Source organism: Macrobrachium rosenbergii, chromosome 21, assembly GCF_040412425.1.
Source record: "Macrobrachium rosenbergii isolate ZJJX-2024 chromosome 21, ASM4041242v1, whole genome shotgun sequence".
Taxonomy (NCBI): Eukaryota; Metazoa; Arthropoda; class Malacostraca; order Decapoda; family Palaemonidae; genus Macrobrachium; species Macrobrachium rosenbergii.
Genome location: NC_089761.1, coordinates 46,806,773 through 46,824,272, shown reverse-complemented (window position 1 = coordinate 46,824,272; position 17,500 = coordinate 46,806,773). Strand labels below are relative to the sequence as shown.

The 17,500-nt window shown below is 35.2% G+C and overlaps 1 protein-coding gene across 10 annotated transcripts in view; it reads right to left on the bottom strand.

The window, feature by feature from the left end:
* LOC136850146 (inositol polyphosphate-4-phosphatase type I A) overlaps positions 1-17,500 on the bottom strand; it is a 324,020-nt gene that overhangs the window by 63,134 nt on the left and 243,386 nt on the right. For 5 of the 10 annotated variants that reach the window (XM_067123739.1, XM_067123742.1, XM_067123743.1 and 2 more), the window contains exon 3: positions 17,205-17,279. The exons of the other annotated variants lie outside the window; for them this stretch is intronic. In XM_067123739.1, the coding sequence (XP_066979840.1) occupies positions 17,205-17,279 (75 nt within the window). The remainder of the gene's footprint in view (positions 1-17,204; positions 17,280-17,500) is intronic. 10 annotated transcript variants of the gene reach the window in all.

Genomic DNA, 17,500 nt, shown 5'->3' with positions numbered 1-17,500 from the left:
CAACGAGACGACTTCTTTACACACAAACCAACGGGAGGCAAAAAAAAAAAAAAAAAAAAAAAAAAAAAAGGACAAAGAATAAAAATCTACACCGGGAGCCTCTCAGAGGAACCACGGCCTCATTAGTCTGTTTGTGATAAGGGTGTGGTCACTCAGGGTCCTCTTGATAACAAGAGTGACCTCTGGTAACCATTACCTTGGCACGAACGCGTGTAACACTACACAGTATGTGTTCCTAGGCCTTTACAAGCGAGATATAATGATAAAACTGATAGATAGGCAGAAACGCTGACAGATACACAACCGCACATGCTATGGCATATATATATATATATATATATATATATATATATATATATATATATATATATATATATATATATATATATATATATATATTTATATATATAATACAAAACACAAACACACACACACACACATATATATATATATATATATATATATATATATATATATATATATATATATATTATACTGTACAGAGAGAGAGAGAGAGAGAGAGAGAGAGAGAGAGAGAGAGAGAGAGAGAGAGAGAGAGAGAGAGAGAGAGAGAGAGAGAGAGAGCAAATGTAGGACGAAAGCCAAAATGATAGTAGGAAACCTCTTATCCCCATTAATTTCTACTTCACCTTAGAAGTATGCCACAGTTAGGCAGAAAAAAAAGTAGGAACTACAAGAAAGCACTGGTTTCGGAAATAACCAACTTCTAAAGCCCTTAAAGAAGGCAACAGGTTACCTTCCAAGAAGAACCGGGGGAAGGCTGGGTATCCATAACTTCATCTTTCTTCCTATGGTGAGGTTTGTTTATAACAGGTCACAAAAGGCAACAGTAAACTTTGTTATTCATTTCTAGTTCTATTCTTTTTTTTGACATATGAGCGTTTTATTCTCTGGATTCTTACAGTGTAAGTTAATGGTATTTCGGATCAACACAGAGGAATTTATGTCTATAATAATAATAATAATAATAATAATAATAATAATCTAATTCTTAATAATACAGGAGAGTCAGACCCTCTTTCAAACATGTGATAGGTGCATCAGCTGCATTCAATTTATAGAAGGCTTTCTCTATCCTTCTAATAAAAGATTTTTCAGGGTTACTGCACTCTGCCAGTAACTCACCGATGCTTTTCATTCTTGGAGAGGAAAGCAGTTGCAAATCAGGATGTAGTTTTATTTCTAACGAATACACTATATCAACACAGTAACGACGATGGTAACTGAAATTATGGTGTTCATCCTCCGTGGAGTTGTCCTTCTTCTGTCGAAAATCTTTGTTAGCGTTGATTTTAGGCCACGTTTCACTCAGTCTCCGCATCTCATTCATCAACAGGACAAATATAAAAAGCACTTCCCGTTTTCCGTTTCCCTGACGTTAATATATCATTTTCTCTCTCTTCAAAGGAGGGACTGTGGCGTCCATCCACAATTATACTCTTGTTATGCCCTCTTTTTTTTCAGGCCCAATTCGATTCGGCGAAATACAATTCAAACTATGAGATTTATTAATGAATAAATAAAGTTCCATTACAGTATGCATAGCTCTTCCTTGGAAGAGTCGGTAGAGTTGTGTAGCCTTCCACCGTGTTAGGTCCGAGTTCTTCGGCCGATCTAATGAAGAGTTAGAGCAGTGGTTCTCAACCACGTTTCTCTAGGGGGCGTCGGCATCTCAGGGGAGGCATCAACAGGAAAATTTAAAAATTCTAGAATTATATTCATTTATTCTCTTAACAAGAGTGAGGAACTAATATTCACAAGTTTATAAAAGAATGAAAAAGTATCGCCTTCTAACGTTTTTTCCTGTAGTCTATAATTCTAGTTAGACTCACTAGGCTTACCATTATTTTATAATTACTCTTTTTTTTTTTATTTTCCTCCTAATCTGCGAGGGAATTTTACTCATAGATGCAAGGGGGGCGTGGAGGGAAGGACCAGCTCTTAGAGGGGGCGTGGTAATAAAAAGGTTGAGAACCACTGAGTTAGAGGTATTTATTTCTGGTGACAGAAATTAATTTCTCGCTATAATGTGGTTCGGATTCCACAATAAGCTGTAGGTCCCGTTGCTATGTAACCAATTGGTTCTTAACCACGTTAAATAAGTCTAATCCTTCGGGCCAGCCCTAGGAGAGCTGTTAATCAGCTCAGTGGTCTGGTAAAACTAGGGTATACTTAACTTTTACAGTATGCATAACATAAAGTACTTGGGATATCTTAATAAACTACAGATAGAGAGAAACACAAGAAAGCACGGCTGAAAACATTTTTCTTCTCAACTTCATTGAAGGAAATAAATGGAGACAGAGAAACAACCTTATCAAAAATACAATTAAGAGAAAAGATTCTACGCAATTTGATTTGAACTATTGAAAAAGGTCACACCTGACATTCCACCTCGGAAGCGAAGAGAAATGAACACACCAAAAACACTTTACATTTTACAAACTGACAAAAGTCAAACACGAAAATAAAAAATAATTAACGAAAGGGAAAAGAACGACAAAGCAACAAACAGGTTAAAAAAAATTCGCAAAGAGAATAAAAAGAACAACAACTACAAACTCAAACAAAAAAAAAAAGAAAAGAAAACAGAGAAAAGGAATTCCAACAGGCGTGACATGAAGGGCGTCTCCGCCACAACACCACAAATGGTGATCAAAACTTTTCTTCTCATGTGTCAAAAAAGCCTTTGACCTCCTTTGCTTCTCTAATCAGTTTTTGACCTCTCCGCTCGGGGAAAGAAACCAATGAATACGTGATCAAAGGAGAGACCGCGCTCGGCACGGAGAGGAAATGGGGGAAACGACGAGGAACAAGGGGAGAGAGGGGATATAAAGAACGAAAGGTGACGAACAGAGGGAAATGATAGGGAAAGGGAGAGCTAAAGGGAAAGGAGGAATGAAAGTGAGAAAAAAAAAATCTGAACTGGAAAAGCTGGATAACAAGGGGGGAAATGAAAAGGAAGCCATAACGGGGAGGTGAGGAAAGAAAGGGGGAAGTGAGGAAAGAAAGAGAAAGCAAACCAGAACTGGGAAGATGAATGAGGGAAAGTAAAAGGAGAAGAAAGACCAATGAAGGAGAAAAATGGAGAGGAAAAGAAAAAAGATAGAACAAGAAACCGGGTAGAATAAAATAAGTGCAAAGTCTGATACCTGAGGGTTGATGAGAGTGAGATTTCCAAACAAATACAATTTCAGGAGAGAGAGAGAGAGAGAGAGAGAGAGAGAGAGAGAGAGAGAGAGAGAGAGAGAGAGAGAGAGAGAGAGAGAGAGAGAAACTAAACGCTATTATGTACTTGTTTTTCCGCAAAAGGAAATATAAAAGGTCTACATCAATCTTCTCGACTAACCAATCAATACTGCACATAATGTGAGAATAATATTCACTACAACTAAGAGCCATCTTTGTCAAGAGCAAAAAAAAAAAAAAAAACTCTTAGTCGTATCAAATGGTTACTATTGAAAACGAATCGTGAATGACTCTGATGATAATAGGAGCTCTACCGCTCCTCCTAGACTATTGTAAGGTACTAGGCACTTGCCGTTTCTTCATAAGATGAAGCATGCCCATAGTAAGTGGGTATAACATCTACCACTGCACCTTAATTACTATCATTATGTTAATTCCCCCTCCCTGCCTTGTTGGACTAGACTGTCTGACCTAGCAATAGCCTCTTCCAAATTAGTATATATCTGATAGTCCACCAAGAGCACTGGGTGGTCACAAAATAATCTTTGCTGTATAAAGGCCTTATATGGCCACAAAATAACCATAAGTCATATGAAATTAGTATAAATCTGACAGTCTACCAAGAGCACTGGATGGTCACAAAATAATCTTTGCTTCAAAAGGCCTTATATGGTCACAATAACCATAAGTCATATGCAATTTGTATATATCTGATAGTTCTCCCAGAGCACTGAGTGGCCACAAAAATAATCTTTGCAGTATAAAGGCTATACACGATCACAAAATAGCCAATAATATTTGCAGTATACGGCTATACACGATCACAAAATAGCCAATGTCACTTGAAAACAAGGCTTGAGTGACCATAAAAAGTCCATGCTATTAAATTAATATCTGACAAGTCACGAAAACCCGATGCTGATTTACATAAGTATCGAGAAGCCACAAAGAGTCCATGTTGTTTTAACAAAGGTATTGTTTATTGATTGGCCACAAATATAGCTCGTGCTAGTCGATCAACAGCACAGAGCGGTGCCAAAATAAGCTATGAGTATTAGCAATAATAACTCTTGTCGCAGAAACAAAGACCTTTACATGTCACAGAGATGACAGATTGTCATGGGCATTATTTTCCACCCGCCACTGCTAATCTAATTTCTCACTCCAAATTAGCACGACAGCTGGTTCTATTCTATCCCATTTGGTTCAATTTATCAATGAGCTTCACTATTTTTTCCAGTAAGACGAAGGTTCAGTTCTAGTTTTGGGAAGTCCAAAAGATTCTGGTTCTCTCACAATTGTAAATAAATAACAATATCTCTGTAAATGAACCAGAAGGTCAATTACGGTATATTTTATATCATTCATACACACACACACATACATACATACATAAATACATACACATACATATATATATATATATATATATATATATATATATATATATATATATATATATATATATATATATATATATATATATATATAAAAGTTCATGTGGAGCACTCTGAAGCCACGAAAATCTTTTTCCCAACGACAAGATTTGCTGCATGAAATGTTTGGGGTCAAAAGTAATGCGATATTGTTTGGAATATCTTCGATATACGGACAATCTGCCAATAAAGAACCAACACTCGAGAGCGCTTTTTCCCTGAAGGCAATTGAGGTTGAGAGAGAGAGAGAGAGAGAGAGAGAGAGAGAGAGAGAGAGAGAGAGAGAGAGAGAGAGAGAGAGAGAGAGATCCAATAACCATGGCAGTTAAAGCCTAACTCTTCGCGATACGGTCTCCAAAAACAAAACTAATAAGCATACAGCCACAATATAGAGGGGAAAGGCTTAACGGTGAAATGTAGATAAATTTTTGTCAGCACTTGGCCATTTTCACTAAAAGGGTTTAGCGCAGTTCAGTTTTATGGAACGGGTAGAGGGAAGCTCAAACTTCTTGACCGAGATGTTGAGTATCATAACACCTTTTCCCCTTAAGAGATGACAACTCCATAACTCAAGTCTTCAGGAATGAGGTTCTTAGACCCACGCCTTTCTTCACCTCCGTTACAACCCACAATAGCCGACTACGCAGTATGTACTTAGTTCAATGCTCACAACAACAAGGGCTCAGTGGGATCTAAATTAATATTCCCGAATCGTTCTGCTCGTCGGGATTCGAACCCAGAACTTTTCTTATACATATAATATATATATATATATTTATATATACTATATATAATATATATAGATATATATACAGTATATATATATATATATATATATATATATATATATATATATATATATATATATATATATATATATATATATATATATATATATATATATATATATATATATATATATATATATAGACTACTGTATGTGAAAGTATGCGTATATGCACATAAATTCGTGCAACTTTATATGCTCGCACTGAACGTAGACAAACAGATGAATGAAAGGAAACGTAAGATATATAACCAACGAAAGAGAAAAGAATCCGATAAAATCCATCAATGTCTTGACAAGAAGACCGAGACCGCATCGAAGTTGTTTCCCAAAAGGAGACCATTAAGATTACACGACGGGACAACTCCACAGAGAGAGAGAGAGAGAGAGAGAGAGAGAGAGAGAGAGAGAGAGAGAGAGAGAGGTTGTAAAACTAATTAAGCACTTAATAAATTTAGCAGTGCCGATAATAATAGCATAAACACCATCGACGATAATAATATAACACAGGTGTTATTAAAGGCTCAAACATGTGAAAGGTAATGTGAAATTGAGCTATGGTATCAAATTGAAAACTGAAGGAGTGGTGATGCTCCTACTATCACTAATATTGTGACTATATTACAACTAATGATACTAGAGAATATATCCGAAGTGCTGAAACAATTATGAAAACTTCGAATCTTTTCAAGGAAAATGTCTTGAAAAAAAAATTCCGCCCAAGAAAGGGAAAACTACCACTATATGACCGGAAAGGCGGGCACATTTGAAAGCAATTGATTTAGCCCTTATACTGGGCCCGAATGTAGAGTTTTTTTTTTTTTTTTTTTTTTGTATGGGAGAATGGGAAGCACTGCACTGACACAGGCAGGCTTTGTAGCTTTTATTTGATCATTTGCAAAGCTTCATCTCTGAATTCGTCAAAGCTATTAAGATCAAATTCCATAGTGGAAGCCACTATGTGATAGGACTGAATTTGAAGTATATCAACGAAAAATAAGCACAGGTGTTGCTTTAGACTTAACGTTTCCCCTTAATGGTCTTACAATGTTGCCAGTTTTGAGGCGCTTAATTAGAAAATTATTACAGCTATAAAAGTTCCGAGATGATAATAATAATGATAATAATAGTATAATAACAACCGACATACTGGTTTCTGTCAATCTGACGACATGTCAGCATCAATAAGAACAGTAATAGGGATAAAATTATGACTCCGATAGGCATCATCGCAGGATATCAAACGAAAATAATAATAATAATAATAATAATAATAATAATAATAATAATAACAATAATAATAATAATAAAACCAGCATACTGGTTTCTGTCAATCTGAGGACATGTCAGCATCAATAAGAACAGTAACAGGGATAAAATTATTACTCACAGCAGTATATAAAACGGAAAGAAAGGAAGAAAAAGGATCCCCTGAAATACGATCACCAAATAACAGCCAACATCCTGAGCCCGAATGCAGAGCCGAGTGGCCTTAAGCCCCCCACGTCAGGATCTACGTCTCTCTCTCGCTCTCTCTCTCTCTCTATGAGCTCCCATACATTCAAAGGGCCAAAACAAACTGATGTCGCGTCTGTGAGTGGCTTTTCAGCCCCGCGGACTGTTCCAAGAGCGGTGTAGTGAGTATTGGTTTGTTTTTGAGCGATCCCATTCCAATATAAATAAGGAAGGGGGAGAATTCCATTGTCTTTTTCGTAAGTGTTCCACTTTTTTTTTTCCTTATGCATTTTGCTGGTTCGTTTAATTCGGTATAATTTAGGTCCACTGCTTTGTTATGATTAGAGCACTTAAATCTGTAAGTATGCATATATTCAATATCTTTATACATATACTGTATACATGTGTATATCTATCTATCTATATACATACACACACACACACATATATATATATATACATACACACACGTATATATATATGTATATATATATATATATGTATATATATATATATATATATATATATATATATATATATATATATATATATATATATATATATATATATATATAATTCATTGTTTGACATGCCTATTTTTTCTTCTGCATAAACCTTAGCGCTAAGCGCAATGTTCCCAATTTATTAAAGATATCGTATGCACACTTCAGGGCAGCAATCGCGCATTTTTCCAGTACTCATATTCGATATCCATCGTTAGTTAATCAGCTCAGTGGTTCTTACTTTACATCGTTAAAAACTACTCTGCAACAAAGTTAAACAGTTTTAATAGTGGAGCATGGCGTAAAAATACCATAGAGTTTTTCACGCGAGTCCACTCATAAAAAGTATTTTTCACCATCGTGTTAATTTTTACTAACATTTCATTTTCCAAACTTTCTAATATATGAAACATTTACAACCAAACATTTCCATAAATATGTATTTAACCACCAAACATTTTCCTAGGTAATAACTGGTGAACAGACTTTAATACAAACTTTTTACATTTCCACTAACCTCTCTCGTTAAAAATTAAAAAAAAAAGGAAGACTGAGCGTACCCAGAACGCCTATGCTTTCTTAAAAAAAAAAAAAAACATAACACTGCAGTTGGAAGCAGCAATGTTCACGGCGAGGCCCAAAATAAGTATTTACAGTTTAGAACTCCAACTTGTGGATATGCAGCATATTTTGTGTCTCCCTTCCCACCCCACAAACATTTTCCCCTTGAACTAATTACGCCTTTTTTACCAAAACACCCATTGAGCGCCGTCGTTCCAAAAAATCCGCTTTCCCCTTCACCCTTTCAATGGCGTATTTTTCCCATTCATTAATACAGGTCACAAGATACATGTTTTTTTCGAAAAAGCGCGCTTTCTCCTGTTTGAAAAGCAATTTCATTTTTTCAAAATCTTTTTTCATTTTTCTATTATTTTATCTGATTTTAAAGGGAAAATTTACAAAACGTGTTTTAAACTTACATATTATTCCTGTACAGAAACAACATCCAACTCGGGTAATGGTTTTGGAATTTTCCATCAGTCTGTCTGTCTATCTTCTCTCTCTCTCTTCATTCCCTCCTTTCCTTGTCAAATATTTCGTCGACAATATTTTGCCTCTCTCTTTTCTCTCTCTCTCTCTATATATATATATATACTTTCTTTTTATTCCCTCCTTTAATTGTTAATATTTCGTCGACAATATTTTGCCTCTCTCTCTCTCTCTTATTTTCCTTATATTTTTCTTTGACATTTTATTTCATCAATGCACTCCAGTCACTCACGCCTCCTGCCTCACTCACTTGCTTCATTTATCATATATCCCTTAGACCAATGTTACCCTCTTCTCTTTTTATCTCGTTATTCTTCACGTTGCGTTTCTTATCACCATTTCTTTCGATATAATATTTCACCTTCGCTGGGTGCTGCCTCAATCACAGATTTCTTTGACAACAGTTAATCTTTTTTCTTTATCATATTACCTTAATTATTATAGCATTCGTAGACAATACTCTCTCTCTCTCTCTTTATCGAAATTTTCTTGAACACTTTTTATCTTTCTCTCATGCTCCATTTCTTACCGTAATTTTCCTCCTCAGTAATCGTAATCTCTCTCTCTCTCTCTCTCATGGAATTCTTTTCTTCAATACTTTTTTCTCTCTCTATTTCTCTCGCTTCATTTCCTATATTAATTTTTTTTCATCAATATTCCCTCTCTCTCTCTCTCTCGGGTCTCTTTTCTACCCATTACCTGACGACCTCCGAAAACTGAAAAATTCTGTTTACCTAAACAGCAAGTCAATTTCATCATTCCTAACCCCCTCCCCCCTCCCTACACCATCTCCCATCGCTTTAACGCCTCCCAACTTCCCTCTTCGCTATTTGCCTTCTTTCCGTTTACGTCCCTTTACGCGTTTTTTTATTATTATTACTTTCCGCCCTTCTCCTCTATCATCAATTTTGCCCTCTTAATTTCTGATGAGCGAGAAAGGGGGAGAGAATGTAGAGGTGAAACGTTGTGAAACTCCAGAGAGAGAGAGAGAGAGAGAGAGAGAGAGAGAGAGAGAGAGAGAGAGAGGATAAAGCTGTAGGTGAAACTGAGAGAAAGAGAGTGAATTAAACTAGAAGTGAAACAGAGCAACTCAGAAGAAACTACAATAGTTTTATATATATATATATATATATATATATATATATATATATATATATATATATATATATATATATATACAATATATATATATATATAAATATATAATAACATATATATATATACAATAAACAAATAAATATATATATATATATATATATATATATATATGCAGGATAAAGAATAATGATACAATAAAAATAAGGAAAGAAAAGTGGAAATATTTTGAGAAAATCGAAAAGAGTGAGGGCGCATTATTATATAAAGGTAAATGGGGATATTACAAAATGATCGTTACTTTACACAAGACAATTAAGCATATATATATATATATATATATATATATATATATATATATATATATATATATATATATATAATTTATATATATAAATATTTTGATAATTAGAAACTACATAAGAACAAACAAGGAGTAATTACAATAACGATAAGAATTAAAAATGAGTAACTTCTAATAACTGGCAGGCCAAGAAACTATTAAAATCACATACAAAAATAATGTTTAAAAATACAAATGATAAAGTGATAAAAAAAGGTAGCTAAAATCACACAAAAGCTAAACTGAGCCAATATACAAAATAAATCAACCATTAAAAAACTTTACATGACAAAATAAATATATTTTTGAAACTGATGAAAGAATAAAAGACTAGTGAATGCAAAATGGAAAAAAAACCACACGGTTAAATGAGGAAAAGTCAGTAATAAAATCGATGGCAAAATTTACCGATGGAGAGGGAACGGAGGGAGAGATCTTTTGCACAGATATAGATTATTCTTTCCTTCTTTTTCACGCCTGCTTAAATTCGAGGTCCTACAATTCAATTATCACATGAGTGTACTAATGATGATTTTTTACCTGATATATACAATTGTACATATTCATTTATATATATATATACCTATATATATATATATATATATATATATATATATATATATATATATATATATATATACATATATACATATATATATATAAAATCAGTTTTCTCTCTTTCTGCTGTTTTTATTATCTATTTCACAAAAAGAGCGCATTGGTTTTGTGGACTACTACTACGGAAGTTTGTGATCATTATGAATAATAATAATAATAATAATAATAATAATAATAATAATAATAATAATAATAATAATTATAATATGGCAAGTAAAACATTTATCCAGACATCAACACTACGGATAAACTTTAATGAATATATAAACGTAAAAGTACCCTCACAACTTGAAATCATATTAACTCAAACACGAGAGAGAGAGAGAGAGAGAGAGAGAGAGAGAGAGAGAGAGAGAGAGAGAGAGAGAGAGAGAGAGAGAGAGAGAGACTTCACCAGACCATTTCAACAACTTCAATTGAATGGGGAAGTTGTCCTGCTGCTAGATTCATTTTCTTGCCTGCCACTGATTTGAAGATGAAGCCAACAAATATAATTTATCAGTTTCAAAGACGACGTTATTTTATGCATACACTTACACACTTGTATATATATATATATATATATATATATATATATATATATATATATATATATATATATATATATACACACATATACACATATACAGTGTATGTATGATTTAGGTGACTTACATTTAGTATAACAAAATTCACCATGGACATGTGATTTTATTTATAATGTTTCTTTTCCTGTCTTATTCCAAGTTTTAGATCCTGTGCCATACTTAAAATATAATCAAGAGCTATTCATTGAAGAGAATACATACCTGTACGGAAATAAAGTTATCTACATAGTTGCCGTTGAATTGTGACCTGGATTATTTGATTTTATACAGTCTGTTTGCATATTTCGAAAGCAATACATTCAGCATCTTGTCCTAATAATAATACTATTAATATTACTAAGAACAATAATACCAAAAGTAGTGTTGTACGTCTTAATTCCTTACAGAAAATCGTATTATTGCACAGAGAAAATATTTCACCTGAAAGATTTCATCTTATGTATACCATTTATAAATAATTAATGCACTATCACTATTTATATAATATAAAAAAAGCATATAAGCGTATCAGTTCACATGAAGAACACTTAATGGAAACTGTATTTGAAAACCAGGGACACTACGAATGCTAATATAACTAATAATTACATAACTGAGAGAATAAGTTTAGCCATCAAGTGGTTTAAATTTGCATCCAGTATTAGAGGGAACTTATTTTTCTCCCGCCTGGGAGTCAGTGTCACGTAGGTGCCACGTCAGTGCCGTCTTCATGCATACTTTAATAGCACGCTTGGTTGGTAATGTTGTGTGCGTGCAGCTCCTAGCATCATGGATGCATGTTCCAACAACTGATGGGTGGGACTTACTCGCTTCTTTAATTGCCAGTTAGTTACATTAATGGGCTATTATTGGTGTAAAATTATTTCACGTATTTCTGGAACACAGACTGAAAGTAAGTATTCCCATTCTCTTCCTTGTTATAATTCTCTACCAATTTGAGTGAACATTGATGAATTCTTTTCTATTTCTAAAAATAGTCTTAGTTCCTCGTTGGGAGAGTCGTTAGAGTTCTCGGCTAGCACTCTGCTAGGCCCGAGTTCGAGTCTCCGGCCGGCCAATGAGGAATTAGAGGAATTTATTTCTGGTGACAGAAATTCATTTCTCGCTATAATGTGGTTCGGATTCCACAATAGGTTCCGTTGCTAGATAACCAATTGGTTCTTAGCCATATAAAATAAGTCTAATCCTTCGGGCCAGCCCTAGGAGAGCTGTTAATCAGCTCAGTGGTCTGGTTAAACTAAGGTATACTTAACTTTTCTAAAAATATTTCACTACTAATTCACTTTTTCACTGCTATATACCTGTCCAATTCTTGACTTGTTAACATATTAGGATTATAATAGTCGTTGTAATTTTTCAGTTAGCCCTTACCTGCCAGGTGAAAGGCTGCAACGCCATTCTAACACAGGGTTCTACATTAAGAGGCAAGAGGGTTTCAGAGTAAGATTCAAGGGTTCGTTTAACTTGCTGTCGTATTTTTATGGAAACGAGTGTCCACACGTCTTCTCTTCTAAGAATTTATATGTTTAATTGCAAATGAAATCTTAGGCAAAACTAGCTAATTTTCTTTGGGGCAAATGAATAAAATAATAATTTGGGAAATTCTACCTTATGCTAAGTATTGCCCTCAGGCTCAAAGTGTGTATATTCAAAATGATTTGCAAAAAGATGCACAAAATAAATATTCCTGAAAAAAAAAGACATACAGTATAATCTTCTGCTGATGAAAAAGGATTTTCATTTTCTTATTTTTCTCACAAAGAGGTTATAATATAAATCAATAAATGGCTATCATCAAGCTCTGGAAGCATAAAAAAAAAAATCACCCAGCTGGCAAGCATGTATACCCTTACCTACAAGACATGGAAGGATTAATCACTAGAACACCTTAAATTTTGTTTATATTACATTACATTTGGATACCGAAGTCAAATGTCTAACTTCCCTGCTTTTGTCAATGAAGAATCAACATGAAACGAAATAAAGGGCTCTGTCAATCCATTGTTCTTAACAGCAAAACTACCAGGCAATCAGAGTATTTCTGCAAGCACAAAAGCAACCCAAAAGGGACCATGACCGTTTCTTTGCAACAAGCAGCAGTCAAACCCTGAAGGAACAGCCTACTTCAATTAAATGAAGTGTCCACACGTCGTCTTCCTCATCCCAGACAAGCAGAAAGTGAGAATATAATTCCACATGAACAACTACTGCTACTGTGTACTTCCCATCACCACTAATGAGCAAAAGAACAAATGCAACTAACTAAAAAAAAGAGATACTTAAATAATAATAATGGTAATAAAAATCTCTAAAGACCAAAATAAGACATTTCCACCAATTCCCATTCAGAACAAGAAATGAAAGGGGTTGATACTAATTTATTTCACTCCCTTTCTTTTCAGTGCAAACTGACTTGTCTTCTTGGTGCAGATCTCACCAACGCTTCAACTACTAATACGTGAACAAAGACACACTAAGAATACAGCAAATCTTACGCATTTGCAAAACTCTAACGTAAAAGTTGCATGACTGATCTCAACAGAAAACAAGTCAATTTGCAAGAGTTCCTCCAACTGAATGGAAGCAATTCAAAGAAAACGAAGCCTGTGTGGCGGGGGAAAACGGGAAGTGAGTCGGAGGGTCATCGAGGGCAGTGGTTGAATGGGCGAGGCAGTGAAGGAGGTGTAGGTAGTGACTGGCGTTAATGGATACAAAAGCCAAGGGTTATTTACTCATTCCTCTGCAACAATGAAGCTCTGGGGTGTGAGGATGAATAAAGCTGGACATGAATAACAAAGCATTTGTGGTCAATGGGAAAATCAAGCGCATTCAAGTGAATGTATTCAAAAGAATCAGATAACAGAGACAAAGAGGTGGGTAAAGAAGTGTTTCTATGTATAAAATCATTGGTCGTGTAAAGTAGTCTACTTCAGTGCAGTTATGTACAAACAACCATAAATTTCCTTAAAAACTGACAAGGGAAATTGTGAATCTGTTTACGATTTTACATATGCTTGGACACAAATCACACTAGCAAGCACCGTACAATTGCATATTTACAGAAAGAGGATTTACCACTGACTGGAAGTTTTTAAACTTGCTGCTTATGCGACACCCCTACTATTTTTTTCCTGGTCTTTAAAAAGAAAAGCAACCATCTGTCATAAGTTTTTCAATGTGCAGAGTTATTAGTAAACTGTAACATTAGATGCCATAGTATAAATGCAGGCCAGGAACACTACACATACGATCTACGTTGAAGGGGGACGATAAACTAGGATACTTTGCAGTTTGAAAAATATTAATTTTGAAAGAAGCTACAAAATTAATCAAATTCATGCCGTAAGCATGATATAGAACTCTTGAAAATCAAAGGCAATTTATGTTTCGCGTCAATCTGAAGACTATGCTATAATGATTGAAATGAAGTATTAAGAGATTTAAAGATGTCAAGTATACGGCTGCGATACAAAAAATCTACGTTACAGAGAGCAGCAACACCAAATATGATACTGGTAAAGATATATGAACATCACTCGCAGCAAAGATTTAGATAGCAAATAATATGCTAGGTCCAGAAACAGTTAATGTCGATAGTAAAACTATGGTCATTCACTGTTACGATTGAAGAAACTCAGTAATTTCAAACTTATATAATTTCTATTTTAAAAAATCGGGGTCAACGACAGATAGAGGGAGAAACGTAGCAGATGAGAGAAGAGGCTATGTGGACCTGCATATCAACTTGTCAGTAGCAAACTGAAAAGGAAATTATGTAATATTTACAAGACCATGTCCAGCAGTTTTTAACACGATAATTTCAAGATAGAAAACATACAGAAATAACAGGGCAGGTGAGGTGGAAGAACTAGCCAGGAAGAAAAATGGAAATTTAGAGGATTGGCTATAATGAGGATACAGAAGGAGGCTGAAAGGCATAAGGGATTGACTGAAGTTAACACAGAGTAATTAGGGACCGTTATAAATTAAAAAAATATATGATGTTAGGACAATGCCAAAAAATGGCTGAAGGAAATGCAAGATTTAGGCTCAATGTTGGTGAAAGTACTCAGAAGATTATGTACACTGCAAGGTAATTCTAGAAGTTATTAGAGGGAAATAAGTTTTTCTAAACCTTCGTTTTTCCGGATAAGGAACGCATCGAGCTTAAATGAAAAGGATGCACGGGTGCCTAAGAAAAGTGCCAAAAAATATCATTAGGATGAATAATAGAAGTTTTACTCCCAAAACCTAAAATAAGAACACTGTATGATGATGACTGGTTTTACGTAGGAGAGGGTGTGGATTTAAAATAGGTATCTATACGAACCCCATACTTCTTTTAAAAGTCTGGAAAAGAGGAAGGCTCAAGGCACATGTAGATAAAAGTGAATTTTGTCTAGTAAAGCTAGTAAATGACAGATGATAATCAAAGGCAGTTATGATCAACAACTAAATTATGTAATCTGTTAATACTTTGGAACCTACAAGAATAAGATGGAACAGAAAAAATATTAAGAAGAGAGTGAAAACTTCTCGGATGTAATAGGGAGATATTAAAGGATTGGGATGAACAAATGAATATTTGCTTATATGGCCAGTCTGGACTTATAATACTCAAATGTGGTCTTTGAGGAGGGAAAAAAAAACAAAGATGGTGGACAGGAAAGAGGCGAAGATGGCTGAGAGGATCTTGGGATTTCTTTGAGGCATAATTAAGCAAAAGAAGACTTAAGAAAAGAGGTGACCGTTTTACTCAAGCAAGTGAGACAGGCATGTTTTCGATAGATTTTGCACGTTACAGGAAGGATGAAAATTACCCAATTCTACCGGCATGGAAGGAGCCAATAAGAGGTAGAAGAGCCTTTAAAAGAAAATAGGTTAGACGGAGAGATAAGAGGAAAACTTGTGCAGGGAGTGAAAAAGGTTGCCTTCATAGATGATGTATTGACCCTTAATTATACCAGAGGGACAGAGTAAGAATTAAGAGCAGGGTCAGTCGTTAATGAAGAACCATAGCTATGATTAAAGTCAGAAAGGCTCTAATACATCTAGGGTGAATGATCAATATGCTGACCACCGCAAGGTTGTGGCTTTATTACACTAGTCGGTGATTGACCACGATAAACATTATATTATTATGAAGGGTTGGGTCAAGGCCACAAATTAGTGATTCAATGCAATGCCATTCAGGTATGCCATTCCATGTAATGATTCACTGTAGTGATGTTTCCCCGTACATAATGTTAAGAACCAATGAGCAAAGACCACCAGTTCACTAGTTTATTAAATCCATAAGCAAACAGATTAAATAGGAAATGCAATTTCTTTGTAATGAATAATAAACATAAGGTTAAAAAGCTTAAACACCTATTGAATAAAAGGACCTACGATTAGGCACGGATTTAAATTACTAGCCAGAATGCACAGATCCATGGTAAGCTTAACGGACCATCAAAAGCAAATTCGTTACTTGTACTGTTTTTCATCACACTTAATTACTGAACTCAAAGGTCTGTTAACAAAGTGTAAATCTACCATAACACCCCAAAACGATACTTAGGCCAAGCTGTGATATCAAGTTTGATGACAATCTTAAGGCTCTCGGTAATCAAATGTTTGTTGTTTGGGTTTTCCATTTAGATAAAAGCTATGGTTGCTGGAAGTCTCAGTGGAAAGGATGTCATACTTGTCTTAAATGTCTTACTTGTCTTAAATGTCTTACTATTTAGAACTGGTAGTCGTTAAGGATTTCATTGACGAAAGAAGATGTTAATTGTTGAGTTTAAATAACATTAAAACACATTAGTATTATTATGTCAATAAAAGCGCTCCAAAACTCAGTATACGACTTATCTGTGTACGATAATGAGAGAGAGAGAGAGAGAGAGAGAGAGAGAGAGAGAGAGAGAGAGAGAGAGAGAGAAACACAATGGTGTAAAATCATATGCTAATGAGAAATGTTATCCACGGCAGGCGAGGGTGAGATGTACAGGCTTCAGGTGTGGCAGGTGACGTGAGGGGAGAGGTACGTGAGGGTAGGTTGGGTGTTTTGGCAGGGGGAGAGGGGAGGCGGGGGCGTGGGACAAGGATATCATATGGGCGAGCGAGCGATCCTACCTGGGGCGTTGGGCGCCACACAGCTCAGTTCCCTCAGTGGGACCGACTTCCTCCTGGCTACGACACCGTCTCCTCCTGCAAAAATGTTCACCAACGCCCTCTGGAGAGTCAACCTTCTAGGCCTACCTATCCTAGATGAGGCCTACCTAGCCTGACCACATTCTCACGCACACAAACACACTGTTGCATGCCATTATTTGCCGAAAGTTAAGCCTAAAAGGTATCCCGATTCTCATGCACCAGTCTCTCTCTCTCTCTCTCTCTCTCTCTCTCTCTCTCTCTCTCTCTCTCTCTCT